Raw genomic sequence first — 24,844 nt, 5'->3', positions numbered from 1 at the left:
CAATTCTTGAATCTGAATTCAATGTTGAACCTTAACAGGCTGTAACCTAGATCACAACAAGTAATGCAAGTTATTTGTAAGGTTACACAACTTCTCATATACTGTAGATTTATGTAATTCTCTGTGTAAGCTGGCAAGAAATGCTCAAAGGTAAGCGTGACAGATCCTAAAATGGGAAGTACCGTAGTCTAAATGGCATTTCAACCAGGTCATACGAGTTAAATCATTCCAAAAGCTTTAATAAACAGTTGTATTTTTGAATGGCACCATTGGTTTTATCATGTTGTGTACTCGAAAATGGGGAAAAAATTCTAAGTGCCGTGAAAATTGCAAAAAAAAAAATGCAATTCCACAACTGTTTTTTTGGTTTTTTATTTTTACCAGTTTGTTTGGGTGAGGGCTTATTTTTTGCGTGCCGAGCTGACAATTATACTATTTGTGATCGTCCGCTACTGCATTTTAATGCAACGTTGCAGCGACAAAAAAAAAAAAAATTGTGGCGTTTTGACTTTTTTTTTTCTCGCTACACGGTTTACCGATCGCATTGTGTGTGTATAGTATGTGTGCGTGTGTATGTATGTGTGTGTGTGTGTGTATATGTGTGTGTGTGTATATATATATATATATATATATATATATATATATATATATATATATATACACATAGACACACACAGTGCTGTGCAAATTAATTGGGACAAAGCATTTTTTTTTAAGTAAAATCGTGAGTTGGTTACCAGTCAGGGATTCAAACCAGTTTTAACTGCTTTGAACAGGTGTGAGTGACTGTTCAAAGCAGTCAAAACTGGTTTGAATCCATGACTGGTAACCAACTCACGATTTTTCCTAAAAAAAAAAAAAAGCTTTGTCCCAATTAATTTGCAGTGTATGTGTATATGTGTGTGTGTGTATATGTATATATATATATATATATATATATATATATAATATATATTTATTTTTAAAAACTTTTTTTTTTTACTTTTTGCAAGCTTCGATAGTCTTCGTGGGCGACTAGAAGCTGCAGTTGTCTGATCACCTCTGCTACACACAGGAGATGATCAGATGTCCTGTGTGTAGCAGAAATGCTCACTTGCTATGAGTGCCGACCACTGGGCGGCGCTCATAGCAATCCGACTGACAACCATAGAGTTCTGCTGGAGTCCTCTGGTTAATTGGTGACCCTTGATCACCATGTGACGGGGTCACTGTTGGGGTGTGGGGGTTTAGTGACGCGCTTCCGGCACAATCACATTACGTGCCGCTGTCAGAGATGGGATCAGAAAGACTTCACCAAGTTCCTGAATCATATGCAGGGTTTCAACAAGATTTTCCCTTCACCCATGACAGCACCACATGAGAGAGGGATCCGCCCCGCCAGGACAGGAACCTACTGAAACATAAGGGGCGGCACCTCTCCCCCGCTTCAGTTGGGTTCCTGTCCTGGAAAGGAATCCCTCTGACAGCGGCGGTGCCTGTCAGGATGAAAAGACCCAGGGCCGTCCCGGCGTGTAAAAATGCAGGGCTGGCTTACCTGCGACGCTGGCCGTCGGCAGCTGGTAGCGCAGTCCCCGGGGGTTTTCCTCATACGGGCCCCGGGTTCATGCGGGCACGTTCCGATGTCCTCCCTTCGGAGGTTCCTCCCTGTGCCGCCCTCCCCCTGCGCGCGCGCCCGTTCCTTCCCCTGCATGCAGGGGAAGCCGGGGGCAGAGACCGGCGTCTGACGTGGGAGCGCGACCGCTGACGTCATCAAGACGCGACGGTCATGGCGCCGGGCGCGACGCCGGCCAGGAGAAACGGCTGGCGGTCGCGGGGGGGAGGGGTAATGAGGGGCTCACTCACCGCATAAAAGAAGGAGCAGAAGCGGCTGCAGGGGCGACAATGGCGTCTCAGGAGGATCGCTCACCGTCCCCATTGTCTCTGCCCCCATCGCAAGCTTCTGGTCGCAAGAGCCGCTCGAGCGGCAAAAGCAGCAGCCGTCCGAGTCACCGATCGAGGGATTCCTCGAGATCAAAAGAGCGCAGAGCGCACGCTCCTTCGCAGCCCCAGAGCCCGGTATCCATCTTTCCTGGGTGGTGAGTGATCTCCGTGAAAGTCAGACAATAATAGGCTTTCCTATGTCTTGTCTTTTTTTTTTTTTTTAGGGAGGCAAAAAAGCTATAAGCAAAAAGAAAAATAGAGAATGTGCCATATGCCACAGCCCTTTAGCAAAAGACTACCAAAAGGACTTATGTGTCAGCTGTATCCAGCGGACTATGGCTGAAGAGGTGCCGAGCCTGGCAACAAACCTCAGATCAATGATAAAATCTGAGGTTCAGGGCTCACTTAAAAAATTGTTAAAAAAGAATAGAGTAGAAAAGCCTCCCCGAGTTCCTCGTCAGGCTCCTCCTCTTCGGAGTATCAAGTTGAGCATGGGTCATCTTCATCCTCAGACAGTGATACGGGGGGCAGACCTTGCTTTCCCGTAGAAGATACGGACTCTCTCCTTAAAGCCATCAGGTCCCCTATGGGCCTGCAAGAGGAGAAGGTAGAGAGATCACTGGAGGATGTAATGTTTGGCGGCCTGCAAGAAAGGAAGAAGCGTACCTTTCCGGTCAATGACAAGGTTCAGGCCCTAATCGAAAGAGAATGGAAGAAACCGGAGAAGTCTGGTAGCCTTCCCTCCTCTTCAAAGCGAAGATACCCCTTTGAGGCTAAAGACACGGACGTCTGGGACAAGGTCCCAAAGATTGACGCAGCAGTGTCTAGGTCTTCCAAGAAGTCGGCCCTGCCCCTGGAGGATTCAGGGGTTTTGAGAGATCCCTTGGATAAAAAAGCGGACTCATACCTAAGGCACACTTGGGAGGCAGCGGCAGGGGGTCTAAAACCGGCAATAGCCGGCACCTGCACAGCCCGGTCATTAATGGTCTGGTTGCAACAACTTGAAGAAAAATTAGTCTCCAAGGTACCAAGAGAGAAAATATTAGGAGAAATGTACTTGCTACACGGAGCTGCCGCTTTCTTGGCTGACACCTCCGCCGACTCGATGAGGTTAACGGCAAGAGCAGCGGGGCTATCGAACGCCGCAAGACGGGCGTTATGGCTCAAAGGCTGCCCTGGGGACATTCAATCTAAGGCGAAATTATGCTCGTTACCATGTGATGGGCAGTTCCTGTTTGGGAAAAAAACCTGGACGACATCTTGGAGAAGGCCGGGGATAAAAAGAAGGGCTTCCCCAGATTCATGGGTGATCAAAGGAGACCGCCCTTTCGGAGGGGAAAGTTCAATCGGGGCCGTCCCCCGGGAGAGCGGAAAAGGTGGGACGACAAGAGGAAAAAAGAACCAGGGTTCATGTTTGGGGGATCTACCTCAACCGCCAAAAAATCCCTGCAATGACGCCAGCCCTCCGGTGGGGGGAAGATTGAAGCTCTTTTCTCAAGAATGGGAGAAAATATCGGCCAACAATTGGATTCTGAGCATTATAAAGAATGGCCTAAAAATCCCTTTTTTCCAGCATCCAAGAGCTTCATTTGTGGTGACCCCCGTCAGAAAGGAACCAGGGGAGCAATCAGCCATAGAAACAGAAATTTTAGGACTGTTGGAGAAAAGTTCTAATAGAGGTCCCAAAAGATCGAGAGAAGGGGGTTCTATTCTCCCCTCTTCCTAATAAGAAAACCAGACCTCTCCTTCAGAACGATAATAAATCTCAGGCGCCTCAATCAATGGATCATGAACCAAACATTCAAAATGGAATCAGTATCTTCGGCCATAAAGCTGTTACACCACAACTGCTTCATGGCCGTAATAGATTTGAAGGATGCCTATTACCACATCCCGATGCACCCAGAATACCAGAAATACCTGAGGGTAGCCCTATACATCCAGGGCGACCTCAGGCACTTTCAATTTACAGCTCTTCCGTTTGGCATCTCCATAGCGCCAAGGATTCTTACGAAAGTAATAGCGGAAATGACAGCTTTCCTTCGAATCCACAATCTGATTATGGTGCCTTACTTGGACGATTTTTTGGTCATTGGCAATTCAGAACGTCACTGCGCACATCAAGTAGAGAAAATAACAGAAACCCTGCAAAGACTGGGTTGGATGGTAAACTTAAAGAAATCAAAACTTCAACCCCTAAGGAAACAAACATTTCTAGGTTTCGTCTTGGACTCCGACCGTCAAGTTTGTCTCTTGCCAGAGAAAAAACTAGAGAAAGTGAGAGAAATGACCCTTACAGCAATACAACAACCGCGCATGACCCTAAGAAGGGCAATGTCCCTGTTGGGCACACTAACAGCCTGTATCCCTGTGGTCAACTGGGCACAGTTTCATACCCGACAACTGCAGGCGGAAATCTTGTCAGCCCAGAAACGATTGAAAGGGCGTTTAGAAGGGAAGCTGGAACTTTCCGAAAAGGGGAAAAACTCTCTCACTTGGTGGCTAGACAGCACAAATTTAGCAGGGGGAACTTTGTGGCACAGGCCCGTGTCCGATGTAATATTTACGGACGCAAGCTCCTTGGGATGGGGGGCACACCTGAGAGAACAAATAGCCCAAGGGTCCTGGGGTCACCTAGAGCAGAAGGCTTCCTCCAACTTAAGAGAGTTAAGAGCGGTAAACAGAGCCTTGGGGGCATTCATTCCCAGGCTACAGGGTCAAAATGTCCGAATTATGTCAGACAACAGGGTGGCAGTGGCGTATGTCAACCACCAGGGAGGGACAAGGTCAAACTCCCTAATGGACGAAGCCAAAAGAATCTTTCTCAAAGCAGAACAACATCTAACCTCCCTGACGGCCCTACATATCAAAGGGACAGAAAATATTCAAGCCGACTTTCTAAGCCGCAACAAGTTAAAACAGGGAGAGTGGGCCTTAAATCGTGTAATATTCCAGAAGATAGTACAGCTATGGGGGCAGCCAGTGATCGACCTCTTTGCCACCAAAAACAACCGGCAGGTGAGGAGGTTCTGCTCATTAAACCCAGGGGAAAACCCGTGGGCAGTAGATGCTCTGCAAATCCCGTGGCTGTTCAAACTGAGCTATGCCTTTCCCCCAGTAGCGTTAATCCCGGCAGTGATAAAAAAGATAAGAGACGAGTGAGCCAGAGTAATCCTCATAGTCCCGTTCTGGCCAAAAAGACCGTGGTTTTCACTACTGCAAATGATGTCTCTCTCGGACCCGTGGGTACTGCCAGAAATTCCAGATTTATTGGCTCAGGGGCCGATATTCCACAAACAAGTCAAGGGATTCCATCTGACGGCGTGGAATTTGAGAGGGCACTTTTGAGAGATAAATGTTTTTCCCCGGGGTTGGTGACTACTCTAATAAAAAGTAGAAAACCAATAACAACCAACATATATGGCAGGACGTGGAAGAAATTTCTTCAATTCCTGGGAAAACCGTTAGGTCAAGAACCCCCAATCGAGTCCATCTTGGAGTTCTTGCAGACAGGTCTACAGCTAGGCCTGGCGGTTAATACCCTCAAGGTACTGGTTTCAGCGCTGGGTGCATTATACAATTGCAATATAGCGGCAAACAGATGGGTAGCCAGGTTCATAAAATCTTGCCACAGATCTAGGCCAGTTTCCTTACCAAAAATAGCTCCATGGGATCTAAATCTGGTGCTGGAAGCCCTTACGAAGGAGCCGTTTGAACCCATACAGCAGATTTCAACTAAAAACCTCACCCTAAAAACCATCATTTTGGTAGCTCTAACGTCGGCACGTAGAGTTAGTGACTTACAGGCCCTCTCAGTCAACCCACCATATACCCAGATATACCAGGATAGGGTGGTTATGAGAACAGACCCTGTTTACTTGCCGAAAGTAGTAACTAACTTTCACCGAAACCAAGAAATTGTCCTCCCTTCCTTCTGTGAGAATCCGAAAAACCCAGGGGAGGAGAAATTTCATAGCCTAGACGTTAAAAGAACCCTAGTAGAGTATATGTCTATAACCAGCCAGTGGAGGAGGTCCCAGTCCCTATTCGTAGCCTTCCAAGGGGCTAGGAAAGGTTATGGAGTGTCAAAGGGGACTATTGCCCGATGGATTAGGGAAGCCATTAGTGTAGCCTATTCAGCTAGTGGCGTCCCGGTTCCTGACGGCATCAAGGCTCATTCCACCAGAGCCGTGGCGACCTCCTGGGCTGAGAAAGCAGAGGTATCAATAGAGCAAATTTGTAAGGCCGCTACCTGGGCCTCACCCTCAACTTTCTTTAGACACTATAGACTAAATCTATCCTCCTCTGCTGACTTGACCTTTGGTAGAAGGGTGCTGCAAGCGGTGGTCCCTCCCTAAGGTGTTCGAAGTCTCCAGAATCTCTCATGTGGTGCTGTCATGGGTGAAGGGAAAACCACCATGGTTACTTACCGGTAGCCGGTTTTTCCGGAACCCATGACAGCACCCGTATATTTCCCCCCCTTTTTCACCGTTTGGGTGTGCACAATAGTCGGGTGTATTTGTGTGATGTGGTGTTGGATAAATATGTAACTAACCGGGAAGTCCTCTCAAATGCTCTGTAATCCAACTGAAGCGGGGGAGAGGTGCCGCCCCTTATGTTTCAGTAGGTTCCTGTCCTGGCTGGGCGGATCCCTCTCTCATGTGGTGCTGTCATGGGTTCCGGAAAAACCGGCTACCGGTAAGTAACCATGGTGGTTTTCTACTCAAAACTGCTCATTTTTGGGGGCAATTTTCTGTTTTTAAGCGGTTGTGAAGAGGTTTTTATTTTTCTGAAGCTGTATACCATCACCATTTGCAATGCATAGGTTGAAACGTGGAAGATCTGAATCAAAATTCTCCTCCTATTTCAGTTAATCCCATGCAGATTTTATCTACTGAATTAATTTATACTCTGGATTCTCACAATGCATACCTTTCGCAGAACTTCAGTTGAGGGATTTGATGCCAAAATCCACAAATTTAAAAAGTAAAGTACAATGTACCCAGTGGAGAAAAGATTTCTACCAAATCAGCATGTGGTATGTGTTGATTAAATGACAGATTTTGATTTTAGTTTTAATTCATTGCATTGAGTGAAATCCGCAGCATGGATTTTCACTTTTAACAGCAAAATCTGCCTATAACGTTAAGTTTTCATGATAAATTTTGGTGAAGATTTTAAGAGAGTTCACATTGTGCACATACCGTAATACTGTGTTACTTTAGATGCAGAGAAACCATAAAAAAGGTGGTGTAGGGCTTGGCTTTGTACAGACATTGATGACATTTTATGAGCGAGCATAAATGACAAAAAGTGCTACTTATAGAAGATGAATAAGCATTATAGTGTCGCAAGAAGTGAGGGTAAACCTATATCAGAGGTATGACTTGTCGCCTTAGAATATTTATTTTATTTACTTAACTCATTTATATAGCGCCATTAATTCCACAGCGCTTTACAGACATTATTGGCACTGTCCCTGATGGGGCTCACAATCTAAATTCCCTATCAGTATGTCTTTGGAGTGTGGGAGAAAACCGGAGTACCCAGAGGAAACCCACGCAAACACGGGGAGAACATGCAAACTCCTTGCAGATGTTGTCCTTGGTGGGATTTGAACCCAGGACTCCAGCGCTGCAAGGCTGCAGTGCTAATAACTGAGCCACCGTGCCACCCATTTGTTGCCGTGCACAGAGCGGCAGATTGCAGTGAAAGACAAGCCATTCTGTAATGTCCGGAATAGAGGCTGTAAGGATCAGTGCAAATAAAATGTATTTCAACATCTGTTGAGGCAGTTTTCGTATTTGTGTAGACTGTAAAATTCAAAGGAAACGTGAAGACTGATTCATCAAAGCTTTTAAATCAGAAAAGTTATGTAAAAGCCTTGTTTTTTCACACCACTTGGAATTTGCTCCACCGAATTGGACAGGGCCATGTGCAAATGTGCCAACATTTTGTTCACCGGAATAGCTACTCCAGTCCCTGACTAGAGTAGCTTTTCTGGCACTGCGCATGCCACTCAGAAGAGGCATCAATTTCACTAAGTGTGCCTCTTAGTGTATTTGGCACTTAATCCAGCAAGACTGGTGTTGTGCAAGCACGCTTTGTGCCATTCTTAATGAATTGCACTATAGTCTTTCATGACTGTCTTTTTTACTATTTGATTTTTTCTTTGTTGCAGAAGTTATGCACACTAGAGGGTGCGAGGTGTTTGAGTGCAACTCTCATCTGGCTGGCATACAGACAGAATGCTAACACAGTTCTGTTAGAGGGTATATAGTTTTCACTTTTTGTGAACTTGTATAGCAGAAAAGCTACTCTGCAAGAAGCACATAAAAGATGCAAAAACCATCTGGATCAGTGGGATGTGCATTATAAATGGAGATTACATTCTCTTGGCTTCTTTTTGTATAATAAAAAACTCCAAATTTTTTTATGGATATCAATAGGAAATCTGCATTGTTTAAATGGAGTGGATTTTCTCTCTCACCCATGACAGCACCACGGAGAGAGGGGGTCTGCTCATCAAGGACAGGAACCTACAGATAAAAAGGCGGCACCTCTCCTCCGCCCCCAGTTGGGTTCCTGTCCTTGACGGGTGACCCGTGGATCATGCAGCGGCGGCAAGATGTTTTAATAGTCCCATATCTGGACGACTTTTTAATAGCGAGCAACTCGGCCCAAAGATGCAGGGAACAGAGGGACAGAGTGATAGACACTCTAAAAAACCTTGGCTGGCTCCTAAACCTGAAAAAATCAAGGCTGGAGCCCAGAAAAGTCCAGGAGTTTCTAGGCCTGACACTGGACTCAAACACCCAGAAGTGTAACCTGCCAGACCACAAAAAGGAGAGGATCGCTCAGATGGTAGCAAGAGCGACAAAGAACCCTTCCATGACGCTAAGGAAAGCAATGCCACTATTAGGGTCCCTCTCCGCTTGCCTGCCGGCTTTCCAGTGGGCGCAGCTACATACGAGAGATCTCCAATGGAATGTTTTAGCCAACCAGTCAGCTTTAAGAGGTCACTTGGAAGGTTATGTCACACTAGACTCCAAAACTATTCGTTCCCTAGCTTGGTGGGGAAACAGAGACAACCTATCCAAAGGGATTCCCTGGGTGATAAAAGTCGCACACATAATCACCACGGATGCCAGTCCCAAGGGATGGGGAGCACATATGGGCAACAGGGTGGCTCAGGGGGAATGGGGAGGTCAGGAACTAGAAGCCTCCTCAAACCAAAAGGAACTGTTGGCAGTAGGCTACACTCTAACACACTTTCTACCGATATTAAAGGGACATCATGTCCGCATATTTTCGGGACAATCGAATGACGGTGGCCTACATAAATCATCAGGGGGGAACCAGGTCCCGAACACTAATGAACACATCCTCCGAAATTTTTACGCTAGCCGAAGAAAACCTACTATCCCCATCTGCACTACACATAAGGGGAGCAGAAAACCAGACAGCAGACTTTCTAAGTCGCACCCAGCTACATCAAGGGGAGTGGGTTCTAAAACAGTCCATTTTTCTGAAGATTGTAAAAATGTGGGGAACCCTGGACATGGATCTGTTTGCTGACCACAAACAAAAAAGTGGAAGCATTTTGTTCCCTAGACCCCAGGGGGAATCCCCGGACCCTGGATGCGTTTATGCTTCCATGGTCGCAGGGCCTAATGTATGCCTTTCCGCCGCCCATTCTCATTCCGGCAGTCATAAAGAAAGTCAGAGAAGACAGGGCACGAATGATACTAATAGCCCTGTTTTGGCCAAAAAGAACTTGGTTTTCCTGGCTGAGAATACTGTCAATAACCGACCCCTGGGTTCTACCAGATCTCCCCGACCTTCTGTCCCAAGGTCCCGTGTTACACCCTCGGGCAGTGAACCTCCATTTAACATCATGGAATTTGAAAGGGCACTGCTGAGGGGGAGGGGATTCTCAGAAAACCTGGTTTCCACGCTACAAAAGAGTAGGAAACTGATCACAACCAGGGCCTATGGTAGAACTTGGAGGAAATTTCTATCCAGCTCCGCAGTGGGAATACCATCCCGGAGGGTTTAAAAGCTCACTCTACAAGGGCAATGGCGGCCTCATGGGCAGAAAGATCAGAGGTATCAATAGAGCAGATCTGTAAGGCGGCGACCTGGTCAACACCTTCTACCTTTTTCAGGCACTATCGCTTAGATCTAGCCTCTACGTCTGACCTGACCTTTGGGAGAAGGGTCCTTCAGGCGGTGGTCCCTCCCTAAGCTTCCAATCTCTGAAATTCTCTACGTGGTGCTGTCATGGGTGAGAGAGAATAGCTTAGTTACTCACCGATAACGGTGTTTCTCGGAGCCCATTACAGCACCCGCTTATTTCCCCCCTTCACGTTTGCGGTGAGCACGGGTTAATGTGTGCAAAGTGGTTTTGTTAGACACGGGGCTTCTCCATAATATGCAATATTATAATGTTATGTATATACTTTTGTTGTTAACTAGCCAGGAGACCCTCTGATGCACTGTAACCAACTGGGGGCGGAGGAGAGGTGCCGCCTTTTTATCTGTAGGTTCCTGTCCTTGATGGGCGGACCCCCTCTCTCCGTGGTGCTGTCATGGGTTCCGAGAAACACCGTTATCGGTGAGTAACTAAGCTCTTTTTCCATTCAGTTCAACGGGGCTAATTGGCATGTGATATCTGCGGTATATCAAACAGCCCATCTGCAGCAGAAATTTGAGGATATAGCTCACATTTGAGGCAGTTATTGAATTCACACCTGAAATAAGGCTTTCAAGTTTGGGTCAGAAGGTTGTGCTGTAGGTCCGTACATCTGGCTTGTACACGGGTCGTGTTTCACAGATACATGAATTCAGCCTAAGTAGTTACCTTTTAAAGGGACAATATCAACAAAAAAGGCCTATTGTGTGAAGCAGGATTTTGAATTAAATATATTTTAAAAATTTAAGCGCTTTTTTTTTTTATACCTAGATTTAAAAAAATAAAATAAAAATAAAATCATGTAGATTTCACACCCATTACTGGGCTGTTTTTAAAAACCGCTGATAACACAGGATCCATCAGTCACCATAGGTGATGTCACAGCTGACGCTGTTCCCCTCGGTCAACGCTGCGTGTCACATGTAGCGAGGTCGCTGTTGCATCACAAAATCACTATGTGAGACGAGGGACTTAAGGATTATCTTTAACACATACAATCTCTGCTTAAGGTATCTGTTTAAAACTGGACACTTAACGTACTGTCACACTTAGCGATGTACCAGCGATCCCGACCAGCGATATGACGCGGTCAGGATCGCTGGTACATCGCTAAGTGGTCGCTAGTGAGCTGCCACACAGGCAGATCTCACCAGCGACATCGCTGGGGACGGGGGTCGCTACTTACCTGTCACACTAGGCGATCCTGCGTCCTCCCGCCCGGCTCCATGCTCGTCTCTCCACAGGAAGCTGACGACGAGAAACAGCCCAGGACGTTCTCGCGCGATCAGCGATAACCAGCGGAGGAGCAGGTTGTGGGTAAGTATCAGACACAGCGATGTCACTAGCAATATCGCTATAACGTCACAAGTTATAGCGATATTGCTAGCGATATCGCTTAGTGTGACAGGCCCTTTAGATTTTTGTTTTCATCCATTTTTGTTCTGAAACAACTCTCTTAAAAACTGAGCAGCTCTTAGATTTTGGGCATGATTTCATAACGCTTCCATTCCTATTCAAATGAAAGGATAATGTACTGGGACCTTTTTAGTTTAATTTTTGTAACCAAACCAGGAAATAACTACTGAACATGTGAAGAAAGGCTAAAATTACCAAGAATGAGGGATTTGTGCTGAAAATGTAGAAGCTTTGCATCAAAGCTGTAACAAACTACTTAAATAAAACCAGAAAGCCACTTCTGTACTTTCCGGCATATGTACCGTAAATCAAAACACCTGCAGAGTAACTGAAGGCTGCAGACATTACGCAACAGCATGTTCTCAATAAGGAACTTATCCTTAGATATTTTTCTTCATGTGGCCATGTTCTGAGATCCAGTGCATGATTACTGCTTCCCAAAGCAACGTTAACGAGAAAGAGTCAGCATTATAAAGGGCTCAATATAACCTCATACTTTGGGCTTTTAATAATTGTTTCCATTAACAGCTTTTCAATGCTTTTTCATTAAGAGTTTTTTTTTTTGGAACCTTTTTCTACGTGCTTTGGCGCTGTCCTTTTTTTCATCGTAACTACATTGTAGCACTGGTTTGAATGTGTAAATTGGAATGAGTTCTGTTATCGCGCAGCTGAGGATCTGAAGAGTGGGTCCTCAGCGCCAGGTGTTTGTGACTACATTGGACTTTGACTCTTGGCCTAATCACTGAATCCAGGAACATGATCTTGCCATTTTGGGGATCTTTTGCAGTAGACTTGTCTCTGGGATCTGGCAGAGGCATGGTGAGCCTGTGATAGTGGCCTGCTATCTATGTTGTAAGTGCAGGAAATAGAAATTGTTTTAGTAAAAGAAGACAAAAAATAGCTGGAAATCATAGATGTTCTAACTGGGCCACAGTGACGTTCAGTGGAGTACTACCAACCCAGTTCTCTCGGTTAGAGACTTCGTCCCCTCTTAAGTATGGGATCAAACACTGTAGCTTTACATTATATTATGGGCAATTTATCTCTGTTACTAGCTTACATAAGACCATATACTTCAAGAGGTTTACAGGCAATTTAATACATTCCAAGAACAGTGCAACAGACTGAGCCATCTTCAATGGAGGAGAGGGATTTTTACAGGAAGAATAGTCTAGATCAGTGTTTCCCAAACTCCAGTCCTCACTGCCCACAAGACATCATGTATTTAGGATTTCCTTAGTATTCGACAGGTGATGGAATTATTGTCAAGGTATCACAAATTGCCACAAATTCTCTCACCTGTGCAATACTAGGAAAATCCCGAAAAAATTATGTGCTGAGGGCTGTGAGGATTGGAGTTTGGGGGAAACTGGTCTAGATCATAGGTTAGGGGCTACATGTAACCTGTAATGCTAATTTTTTGAGGCCACCAGCCGTCCATTCAAATACATGTATTTCCAATGTTAGAGGATTGGCACATGTCAGGAGTAGCAACCAGTAAGTACTAATGGTGCGACCATAACTAGAGTTGAGGAGTTGGTTATGCATGTGCGCAACCATCGTCACTGTAGTTTTAGGGGAGAAATTAAGCACATAAAGTACAATGAATGGTCACACGGACAGTCTCCTCTTTTCTGGAACATGGCCAGTGGAGAATGAGACCCCGATCTTCTGATAGATGAGTGACCTGGAAATGGGACAGCACATTATTAGACATTTATGGCATAAAATTTAATTTCTTAAATACTTAAAAGGGGCTGTCCATTTTTTTTAATTACATTAATGGCCTATGCTTCAGGGGGGTTGAAGACCTATTCCATCAACTAGTCTAGCAGCCGACGGCAGCTGGATTTGGAACCATGAAGCCCTGTCAACTGTATAGCAGCTCCAGCGGGATAGTGCGGATCCATCCCTATTCATGTGAATAGAGGTGGAAGTGCAGTTGCCTGGTCATGGTCACTGCATTGAGTTCATCCATCTGCCGCTGTCCTAAGGCTAGACCATCAATATAAAAGTACCGGAAAACTCCTTTAATTTCCCATAAAATGCTGGAACGTTTCTTTGAGTAAATCATTTGTAATGTAATTTCATTGCACTTATAATTACAAGCAGGTTGGTGGGGTCTAGGTCCTGTGATCCCACACAGGTTCCTAAAACCAACTCTATCCCACCCCTATTTCTTCGCCAAGAGGTGTGCAGCTCAGGAGACAGGAGGGTACACACAGCCGGAGTACAGATTCAATAGCATAGGCTATGAAGCCTTCGTCTACTATTGAATCCGTGCTTCCGGCTGTATATGGGCTCAGGCAGGAGCAGTGTGCTCCTATCTCATGAACTACCCCTGATGAAGCTGCCAATCGGTAGCAATACCCGTGTTGCGCATCCCCATTGACCTTATATTACCTGGTATTGATGACGTTAGGCTCTAGGATGTTGTAATACTTGATATGCTTGATTGTCTATTTCTATGTGCTTCATGTAAGGGATTCCTATTTGCATTATTGTATGCTTTTGCCCTATACTAATAGATCTATATGTTGGATTTATTGCATGTCCTCTGTATTGAAGCATTTCCATGCATTGGACTAACCTCATGTCTTCTGCATCTTAGACATTAGATATTGGCCGGCGCTACCACATGCTCTGGCATTATATTCCCTCCAGCATTCTGTATTTAGGGACCTGGTTTCAACTTCTTCTTTGACTCATTGTGTGCTTTTTTTTTTTTGGCATGTGATAGTCATTCATTTTCACATTCATTGTTCTATTATTTGAATACTATTTTATTGTATATTACATGGTCATTACATTATCCCTCTATTTTTGCAGCGGTTTTTGACCGGTTCATACAATTGTATGTTTGACCATGCAGGGCTGCTTGTCTACAGGTAATCTTTTTCTCCTGATACCGGTCTCATGATCTGCGCACCTCTGAAGGGGGAGAGAGGGTTTTAACAATTGGTGTAGGTCTCGGGACCCAGACCCCACCAATCTGATTTGTAAATGTTAGCAAAATGAAATCTAAAAATGCATTAGATAAGTATAGTTACTCTTTAATAACTTTTGCATTAGCATGTCCTGTGTCTATTCATTCTGGAAACCAAGACAACTGCGTGTTGCAATTAACCCTGTAAATTGGGTGTGTCCATACAATTTGATACTCTCCAGAAAGCTCACAGATCTACAGATCTTCCCTGAATCAGAGGGACACCACTTGTATAACTTTCTCAAATAAAAACAGGTTACACATAATTTTTTATGTAACTGTTTCATCTTCCGTTTTCTAAATAATATTTACAACTTGTTATTAAAAACTTTGATGCATCAAATTTCATTGCTGAAGTTGTTTTTACACTGCAAAAAAAGTAAGTGACCCTGATTCGGCTTCCCTCTACATGGAAGCATTAAGCATTTCACCTGCTGCTCATCGCCCATGAGCCAGCAAATGTCACCCCCGAGGAAACCAGAATTCACACCTGCAGCATGTCACCCTGGGCTTTGTTTTCAGCAATCTTTTTGCATGCCATTGCCTTGGACAATCGGGTGCTGTGTGTGGTGTGTTCATTGTGTGCCCGGAGTGACAAGCTCTCGCTGATCTCGGTGTGTCTGTAGAAGGTGACTGCAGTGGGAGCAGAGGAGAATGTGCTCATTGTCCGGCCCTGACAGAGCACTCTGTGTCTTGGCCTGCCGTTTTCTACAGCCTCTCTGTGGTGGAAACCCCTGCCTGTGTAACAGACACAAATAGACTAAGACTGCAAACCAGTCATTTAAATCCCTCTGGCCTGTGTTGTGAGTTCAGAGACGGGGTTGGGTGGTGCTTTTGTCTTGAATGGTAGACGTAGTCTGCATAGTGTGTGGGTGGATGCAGTCGTCTAGCGTCATCCCGCCACCTTACCGAACTTTATATGCAAGTTTATTAATGTGGTATCAATAAGACGTACTCGCTTCTCTCCAAAGTGCTAACTATCTGAAGGGCCATACATACATGCCCTGTGTGTATAACAGAAGGTGTATCCTGTGGGATGAGAACCGAATTCATGGAGGCAGGAGGTTTAGTGTGTCCCACTCTTCTCTGGGTCTACATCTAGAAAATAAGTCTGTGTAGAATGGTGACTTCTCACTTCCTTTGGTGTAAGCCTGGTTCTTCAGGTTGTAGTCAGAATGCAGAACAGGTCTGGCCAGTTCTTATTGGTTGCATTTATGGTAGATTGTGAGCTTGAGGTTAACTCCTAAAAAGCGTTGTGTAACGTAATTGCGGGTGATTTGAATAATACAGGCACATATGCTTCATGATATTTTGACAGACCTAGTTTTACAAGTACAAGTTTCAGCATTTATTGGAAGGGCTTGTATTTGCTTGTCCTCAATCAAAAATGCTCTAGTTTTAGTTGGATTTTTAACCCCTTCATGACCCAGCCTATTTTGACCTTAATGACCTGGCCATTGTTTGGCATTTCTGACCATTGTCCCTTTATGAGGTAATAACTCAGGAACAACGCATCCTAGCGATTCTGAGACTGTTTTTTCGTGACATATTGGGCTTCATGTTAGTGGAAAACTTAGGTAGATAATTTTTGCGTTTAATTGTGAAAAAAGCGGAAATTCGTTGAAAATTTTGCAATTTTCAAATTTTGAATTTTTATTCTGTTAAACCAGTCTACTTTACATCAGCACAATTTTGGAAACAATGTTTTTTTTTTTTTTGTTAGGAAGTTATAAGGGTTAAAAGTTGACAAGCGATTTCTCATTTTTACAACAAAATTTACAAAACCTTATTTTTAGGGACCACCTCTCATTTCAAGTCACTTTGAGGAGTCTATATGGCAGAAAATACCCAAAAGTGACACCATTCTAAAAACTGCACCCCTCAAGCTACTCAAAACTACATTCAAGAGGATTATTAACCCTTCAGGTGCTTCACAGGAACTAAAGCAACGCGGATGGAAAAAATGGACATTTTAGTTTTTCCAACAAAAATGTTCTTTTAGCATCAATTTTTTCATTTTCACATGGGTAACAGGATAAAATGGATCCAAAATTTGTTGGGCACTTTCTCCTGAGTTCACCGATACCTCATACGTGGTCATAAGCCACTGTTTTGGAGCACGGCAGGGCTCAGAAGGGAAAGAGCGCCATTTGACTTTTTGAATGGAAAATATGTGACCCCATTTTGGAAACTAGACCCTCCAAGGAACTTATCTAGATGCATAGTGAGCACTTCGAACCCCCAGGTGCTTCACAAATTGATCCATAAAAAAACGACTTTTTTTTTACAAAAATTTTATTTTAGCCTCAGTCTTTTCATTTTAACATGGGCAACAGAATAAAATGGATCCTAAAATTTGTTGGGCAATTTCTCCTGAGTACACCGATGCCTCTTATGTGGTCATAAACCACTGTTTGGACGCACGGCAGAGCCCGAGCGCCATTTAACTTTTTGAATGGAATATTTGCTCTAATCGTTAGCGGACACCATGTCGCGTTTGGAGTGCCCCTGTGTGCCTAAACATTGGAGCTCCCCCACAAGTGACCCCATTTTGGAAACTAGACCCCCGAAGTAACTTATCTGGATGTGTGGTGAGCACTTTGAACCCCCAAGTGCTTCACAGAAGTTTATAACGCAGAGCAGTGAAAATAAAAAATCATTTTTTTCCTCAAAAATAATTTTTTAGCCTGCAATTTTTTATTTTCCCAAGGGAAACAGGAGAAATTGGACCACAAAAGTTGTTGTGCAATTTGTCCTGAGTACACCAATACCCCATATGTGGGGGGAACCATTGTTTGGGCGCATGGGAGAGCTCGGAAGGGAAGGAGCGCCATTTTGGAATGCATACTTTGATGGAATGTTCTGCGGGCTTTATGTTGCGAATGCAGAGCCCCTGATGTGCCTAAACAGTAGAAACCCCCCACAAGTGACCCCATTTTGGAAACTAAACCCCCCCAAGGAACTTATCTAGATGTGTGGTGAGCACATTAAACCCCCAAGTGCTTCACAGAAGTTTATAACGCAGAGTCGTGAAAATAAAAAATCATTTATTTCCTCAAAAAATGAATTTTTAGCCCACAATTTTTTATTTTCACAAGGGTAACAGGAGAAATTTGACCCCAAAAGTTGTCCAGTTTGTCTTGAGTATGCTGTTACCCCATATGTTGGGGTAAACCACTGTTTGCGCACACGTCGGGGGCTTGGAATGGAGGGAGCACTGTTGGACTTTTTGACCGCAAAATTGGCTGGATTAAATGGTGGCGGCGTGTCGCGTTTGGAGACCCCCTCATGTGCCTAAACAGTGGAAACCCCTCAATTCTAACCCCAACACACCCCTAACCCTAATCCCAACCCTAATCATAACCCTATCCACAACACACCCCTAACCCTAATCCCAACCCTAACTCTAATTCCAACCCTGACTGAAAAATAAAAATATTTTCTTTATTTTATTAGTTGTGCCTACCTATGGGGGTGATAAAGGGGGGTTTATTTACTTTTTTTTCTTTTGATCACTGTGAGAGTTTATCACGGTGATCAAAATAAATGAATGAATCTGCAGGCCGGCATACTCCGGCGGGCGCACTGCGCATGCGCCCGCCATTTTCCAAGATGGCGGCGCCCATGATCCGGGACGGCCAGAGGGACATAGGAAGTGAGGGGGCGCGGAAGGCGGGGGTAGCGGAGGGAAGGGGGAAGGGAGCAGTGGTGATGGTTGCGGCCGATCGGCGCCGTCAGTCGGGGGGGTATCTGATCGGTGTCTCCAGCCATGGCAGATGCTATTGCAGCATTGGCTATGGCTGGATTGTAATATTTCACCAAATTTCATTGGTGAAATATTATAATCGCTCTGATTGGCTGTTAAAAGTGAAACAGCTAATTAGAGCGATCATAGCCACGGGGGGGGGGGGAGCTAAGCCACCCCCTTGGGGTGAAGTAGAAAGGGTCCTGTGTGTGCGGGTCAGGTGACCTTTCAGCTACCCCGGTCACCCGACCTGTAGGGGTGCTATGAATTCATGACGCCACATAGGCGTCATGGGTCGGATTGGCACCGACTTTCACGACACCTACGTGGGGTTAAAGCAGTGTGTAGGTTCTGTGACTTTAATACACTTACAACCTTGAATACAGAGTATAATTCCAATATACATGATAATTTTAAACATGTATTTATGGTTACGAGTGACTTGGTGACCAGTGACTGCAAACCTAACACATTCAGAGACGTGATTTTGTTTTTTTGTTTTTTTTGTTGCAGTGGAAAGTCGCAGTGTAACACAGCAGGAAATCATTAAATGTGAGGTTGCAATACGACACTATTTGAGTGTTGTGTGACTCGGCACTAGCCTCATCCATGCATTAACTGATAACCAAAGTCAGTGACCAATGTGGCTCTTGAGGATCCTGGGCATGCGTTGGAATGCGAACACTCCCTAGGGTGCCCAACTCAGACAATCTCATTGCTTTACTGTGACTTTTTTGCATGGCTATTGACACATTTTGGCCAAAAAAAACACTCTGAATTTAAAAACGTTAATTAAAATAATTATTTAAAGGTTTATTTTTTTTATGAAGTAGCATTGTAAGCACTGCACATGTTTGACCACTGTTGCTATGCTAAATTGGTGGCTAGGCAATGCGCTATGCAATAAAATAATGAAAATAATCGTAACCTGCACATATCTGTGGAATTTTAATAATTAGGTATAATTAAAAAGAGCTGGTAAAATAGAACGTGATTAGATGTGGTAAATCCGCATTTACAGAAACACAAGTGCGGTTAATTAGAATGCAGCATTTTGGACACAGTGAAAATGCGCTGCGTCCAAAACGCTACTATTCCTGATCGTTGGCACATAGCCTTACTGGGTGCAGCCCTTCTCACACCATATATCCATAGACAGTGAGATGCCTGTCACAGGAGGGGCATGTTGGACTAGCTAGTCACAGCAATGATGAGCTACTGGTGCTAGCACAATCATTGTAAGCAAACCAAGCCTCCTTGAGAAGAGAGGCATTGGAGAAATCTGTGTTTTAACCCCTACTATATTGTCTGTAAAGCGCTGTGGAATTAATGGTGCTATATAAATGAGTACAATAAATATAATACCTCATGCTGCCTTCAGATTATATAGCAGATACCTGCTGACAGATTCCCCTTAACCTTCTCCTCACTGCTGGCATCAGTTGTGTGCATAATTCAGCAGTGACGATGTTACACAGGGCCCACAATTCAAAATACGCCCCCAGTGATGGCAATCGATAAGGAAGGGGATCACAGCGCTCCTTGTCCAGTGGCCATGGACCTCTGATAAGGTCGCTGGACCAAGGCCTAGAAAATCTGATTGCTTAACAATAGTACTTAGCAGTATAAATAAATAACACTGCGATTTTGAACCCCTGTGACTAAAGGCCCCATCACACAGTGACTCACCAGCGATCCCGACAACGATATGACCTTGTCTGGATCGCTGGTGTCGCTACATGATCGCTGGTGAGCTGCCAAACAGGCAGCTTCACCAGCGATCAGCACCAGCGACGACGAGCGTGCGCATTGCTGTGTACCTTAGATACCAGCGCGCTGGTGCAGGGAGCTGGTAACCAAGGTAAGCAGCGGGTTTCTAAGTGCCTTGGGTACCAGCTCCCTGCACCAACGCGCTGGTAACTACGGTACACAGTGGGTTTCTAAGCGCCGCGTGGCGCTTAGAAACCCGCTGTTTACCTTGGTTACCAGCTCCAGATCGCTGGACTCCCACCTGCCACACGCAGTGATGCGTGCTGGCCAGCGGGAGACCAACTATCAAAAAAAATGTCCAGGGCTTTCCACAACGATCAGCAATACCCGGCACGGGGGCCGGTCGCTGATAGGTGTCACACACAGCGATCTCGCTGGTGAGATCGCTGTTGCGTCACAAAACTTGTGACTCAGCAGTGATCTCGCTAGCGAGATAGCTATGTGTGACGGGGGCTTAACTCTGCTTGCGCTTCTGCTGTCAGCCAGGATGATGTCACGTTCTTTGGTCACCTAACTGCTGAAGCCTGTGATTGGCTGCAGTGGTCAGGTCACTCGAACAGTCCATCAGATATCCAACCACTGAAGTTCTGTTTCAGTTATCTGTTAAAATCCTTGCTGTTGTTCGAGCCTTAAAGGGAAGGTGCCATCCAAAAATTTTTTTTCAGCAATTGAAAAAATGTAAAGAATTAATGTTTACATTTTCTTAAATATTATCATTTGTTTTTAATTTTGCAAAATATGAAAAATAATTTTAAAAAGTTTGGCATTTCCACTTATTAACACTAGGGGGAGCAGCTACTGAAATCTGGCACAAAAACCTATGACATCTAGGAACACAGTGAGCAGCCATTTTGATGGGGCCTGCAAAGTTACTGACTGTCTTTGCATGTAAACTCTGGATCAGAACGGCCATCAATCAGCCTGATCCAGACTTTGCAGGCAAAGACCCCATTCCCCTCCTCAGATCCTGTCCTGGCGATGTGTGAAAGCGAGGCGACAGGCGCAGTCCGGGGTGACGCTGGGAAGCAGGATGGGGGAAATGTAGCCATATAGTAAAAATGAGACCCCTCTCTTCAGCTGCCTCACCAGCCCTCCCCTGACTGCACCTATTACCCCTGACCTGTGTGCAGGTGCTCAGCCAGAACCACCCTAGAATGGGTCCCCTTTTAGCAGATAATACTGCCATAGTGTTCTCACATAATACCGCCATATAGATCATACACAATTCCACCATGTAGATCTCACACAAAACCAGCAGGGTGACAGCAGCACAGAGTATTTCAGGAGAGCAGTATCACACGGGATAGGATTAGATACACGGCTCAGCAGGCAGCATCACACAGGAGAGGATTAGATACATGGCTCAGCAGACAGTATCACACAGGGGAGGATTAGATACACAGCTCAGCAGTCAGTATCACACAGGATAGGATTAGATGCACGGCTCAGCAGTCAGTATCACACAGGAGAGGATTAGATACACGGCTCAGCAGTCAGTATCACACAGGAGAGGATTAGATACACGGCTCAGCAGTCAGTATCACACAGGAGAGGATTAGATACACGGCTCAGCAGACAGTATCACACAGGAGAGGATTAGATACACGGCTCAGCAGACAGTATCACACAGGAGAGGATTAGATACACGGCTCAGCAGACAGTATCACACAGGAGAGGATTAGATACATGGCTCAGCAGTCAGTATCACACAGGATAGGATTAGATACACGGCTCAGCAGTCAGTATCACACAGGATAGGATTAGATACACGGCTCAGCAGTCAGTATCACACAGGGGAGTATTAGATGCACGGCTCAGCAGTCAGTATGACACAGGGGAGGATTAGATACATGGCTCAGCAGTCAGTATCACACAGGAGAGGATTAGATACACAGCTCAGCAGTCAGTATCACACAGGAGAGGATTAGATACACGGCTCAGCAGACAGTATCACAGGAGAGTATTAGATACACGGCTCAGCAGTCAGTATCACACAGGATAGGATTAGATACACGGCTCAGCAGTCAGTATCACACAGGATAGGATTAGATACACGGCTCAGCAGTCAGTATCACACAGGATAGGATTAGATACACGGCTCAGCAGTCAGTATCACACAGGATAGGATTAGATACACGGCTTACAGATATGCCCACACTGGTGAAACTTCCAGCCCCCCCCCCCCCCCAATTATACACTAGACTATGGGCTGTATATGTCACTGTCCTCAGACAGCCATAAAAGCTGTCATAAAAGGGAAGGTGTCAGATTACTGGATATCACTGGGGCTGTGTGAGTGAGGAGGCGGAGACAGAGCAGGAAGCACAGGGCCGAGCCTGGAGTAAGCAGGATAGAGGAGCATAGAGGAAAGTCACCCGCACTCACCACTCTCCATCCTCCGCCTCCAGTGAGCGCTTCTCTCCTCTGCTGACCACCTTCTCCATATCTTCAGCCTCTCCTCACAACACAGGACCCGTTATGCCACAAGTGGTCCTGTGATAGAGGGTAAGTGGAGCTCAGCAGATAGCACTGGGCTACAGTAAAATGGCGCCCAGACACACCTACAGCAGTGAATGGTGCAGCCCACAGGGGCGTGCCCAGTTCTCTGCTAATGAGGCTGCAATGTGGGGTCGGGAGCCGACCACAGTCTCCTATGTCCATGGACGGCCATATTTGCAGACTGTATGAGTCCTCCACAGATCTGCAAATCAACATGGCAGCGCCCAGTGGCTACATTAAAACATTATTACAAACAAACCATAAATCCTGGTTAGTACAACATTTGCTGAAACAACATGTTTTGTTACTTAATATTTTTTTGCAAATTATATAAAATTACGGCACCTTCCCTTTAAATTGATCTCCGCTGCTATTTACCTCCAGATATAGTGGTAATCTGCAGTAAATGGCATTTAAATAATGTGTGGCAGGTTTTACTGGAACAGCGGGTACAGTGATCAAATGAAAAAGTTTCCTAGTCCCTGCAGCCACGTGCTCTTCCAGCCATCATGGCAGTGTAAGGGCCGTTACAGTCACTGCTCACTACAGTGTGTGGCCTGTAATCACTCACCTACACATTGACAGTTTACTCACCACAAATACCCCCCCCCCCCCCGCTCTGTAGCCTGTGTGCAGAGTGTCGGAGTGATTATGGAGCAGTGACTGTAAGAGCTCTGCTCCAATGGTTGGAAGTGAGCATCTGCAGGGAGAATGAAACTTCTTTTCCTCTAGTGGCACCAGACAGGATTCAATTTCAAAAACTACTTGCCTGCTGATTTTACTGCTGTATTTGCAGGTAAATAGTGTTTTTAGAAGTGACCAGTCCATGTTACTCACAATTCTCTGTAACTCTAATCACTGTTGGTAGTGCAAGACTATTTTATTCAGTTCATTTCTTCTACATTCTGATCAGAATTCAGGTTGTATTTGTTACTAGATGTTTTTGATGAGTTGTCACTGATCTATTTTTTTTATTCTTTTTTTATTTATTTCTACAGGGCTTACTCCTTGGTGGATTCCAGTCAAGTCTCCACGTTCCTTATTTCAATCCTTCTCATAGTCTATGGCAGCTTCAGGTTTGTGTTTTTATGCGTTGTACCATCTAAGTATGACTTTTTTTTTTGCTTCATAGCATGTAAATGCTAAACTGTAATAAAGAAATGAGAAAATTTCAGCTCACCCCTGAGGTGTTCCAGGCACAAGAAAGAACACAGCGTCTTCACTGCTGCAGTGTCCAAAGCAATAGGAAAATAGAAGTGGATCCAGCTCACTCACAGGGCTCATTTAAAAATCAGAAAACTTGTATTGGGTTATCCTTTAAAAATTGAAGATTACAAACGGACATCTCAGATGACACAACAATGACAGGGGGTGGTGTGTAATAAAGCCATACGCGTTTCAAGAAACACGGCTCTTGAACACTGGTTAGTGTGATGTGTGAATGTAGCTTTAGATTGTTTGGAGGCAATTGTACAGTACAAGTTTAAAGAGTCACACCTAAAACTACCCCAAACTAGTTCAACTTTGGCATTGTTCAATTCCCACTTTGTGCTACGATATAGTGTTGCCTTTTTTTTTTTTTTTTGTTTTGCACATCTGTTTGAAACTGGTTTTATTCTTTATAGGTCTCTGAACATGGACTTTGAAAATCAAGATAAAGAAAAGGACAGCAGTGGTTCTCCAGGAGCATTTAGTGGGAACAGCACCAATAATAGTAAGCATGATTTCAGATTGTGTCCCCTATGGATTTCTATATTTAACTACCATTATTTGCATGATTTTTTTTTTGCGTATGAGACTGAATCTGAAGTATGTTTCAGAAGTCCTTACTCTAGATTGTAATCACCCTTCTGATTACATAGATCAGATTTTCCTCTAATTTTGTATTCAATATCGTTCTGACCTCTGGGACCTTCATTGATCTCGGAGTATGAAGTTGCTGCATTGGTAATTAGTTTTGCGCTGTGTCCCCTTGGAAAAAAATTACCCCACATAGCAGTGCTCTGTTACCTATCCATGTGGGGAAATACAGCCTTTAGACACAGGATCCCAGAGGTAAAGCTTCTTTTTAATCATAATGTGAGTGCTTTTTCTAGCAATGTGCTGACCTTTGAAATGAGCATTTTAATTAAAAGATTATTGTCTTGTATTTGGTGGCTTAAAGAAGTATTCTCATGGTATAGATATTTAGCATAAAAAAATAAGCAAGTTTGTAATTGACTTGCTTTTTCTATCTCCTTTCATTCTCTTACTGTAGGAACTCTAATCTTGCACAGCGTACACCTTGTTGTCCAGTACATCGGCCAACAGAGCT

The 24,844-nt window shown here is 44.7% G+C and overlaps 1 protein-coding gene across 1 annotated transcript in view; it reads left to right on the top strand.

Annotated features, from left to right (window-relative positions):
• Positions 1–24,844, top strand: part of SPPL3 (signal peptide peptidase like 3) — a 150,814-nt gene that overhangs the window by 74,187 nt on the left and 51,783 nt on the right. Inside the window, exons 2-3 of the mRNA XM_073582769.1 lie at positions 23,529–23,606; positions 24,156–24,244. Coding sequence (XP_073438870.1) covers positions 23,529–23,606; positions 24,156–24,244 — 167 coding nt within the window. The remainder of the gene's footprint in view (positions 1–23,528; positions 23,607–24,155; positions 24,245–24,844) is intronic.

This window comes from Dendrobates tinctorius, unplaced genomic scaffold (genome assembly GCF_039654945.1).
Source record: "Dendrobates tinctorius isolate UK_male_01 unplaced genomic scaffold, ASM3965494v1 ptg000073l, whole genome shotgun sequence".
NCBI classification, from domain to species: Eukaryota; Metazoa; Chordata; class Amphibia; order Anura; family Dendrobatidae; genus Dendrobates; species Dendrobates tinctorius.
The sequence above is the reverse complement of the archived record's forward strand: the minus strand, read 5'-3'. Positions and strand labels throughout refer to the sequence as shown.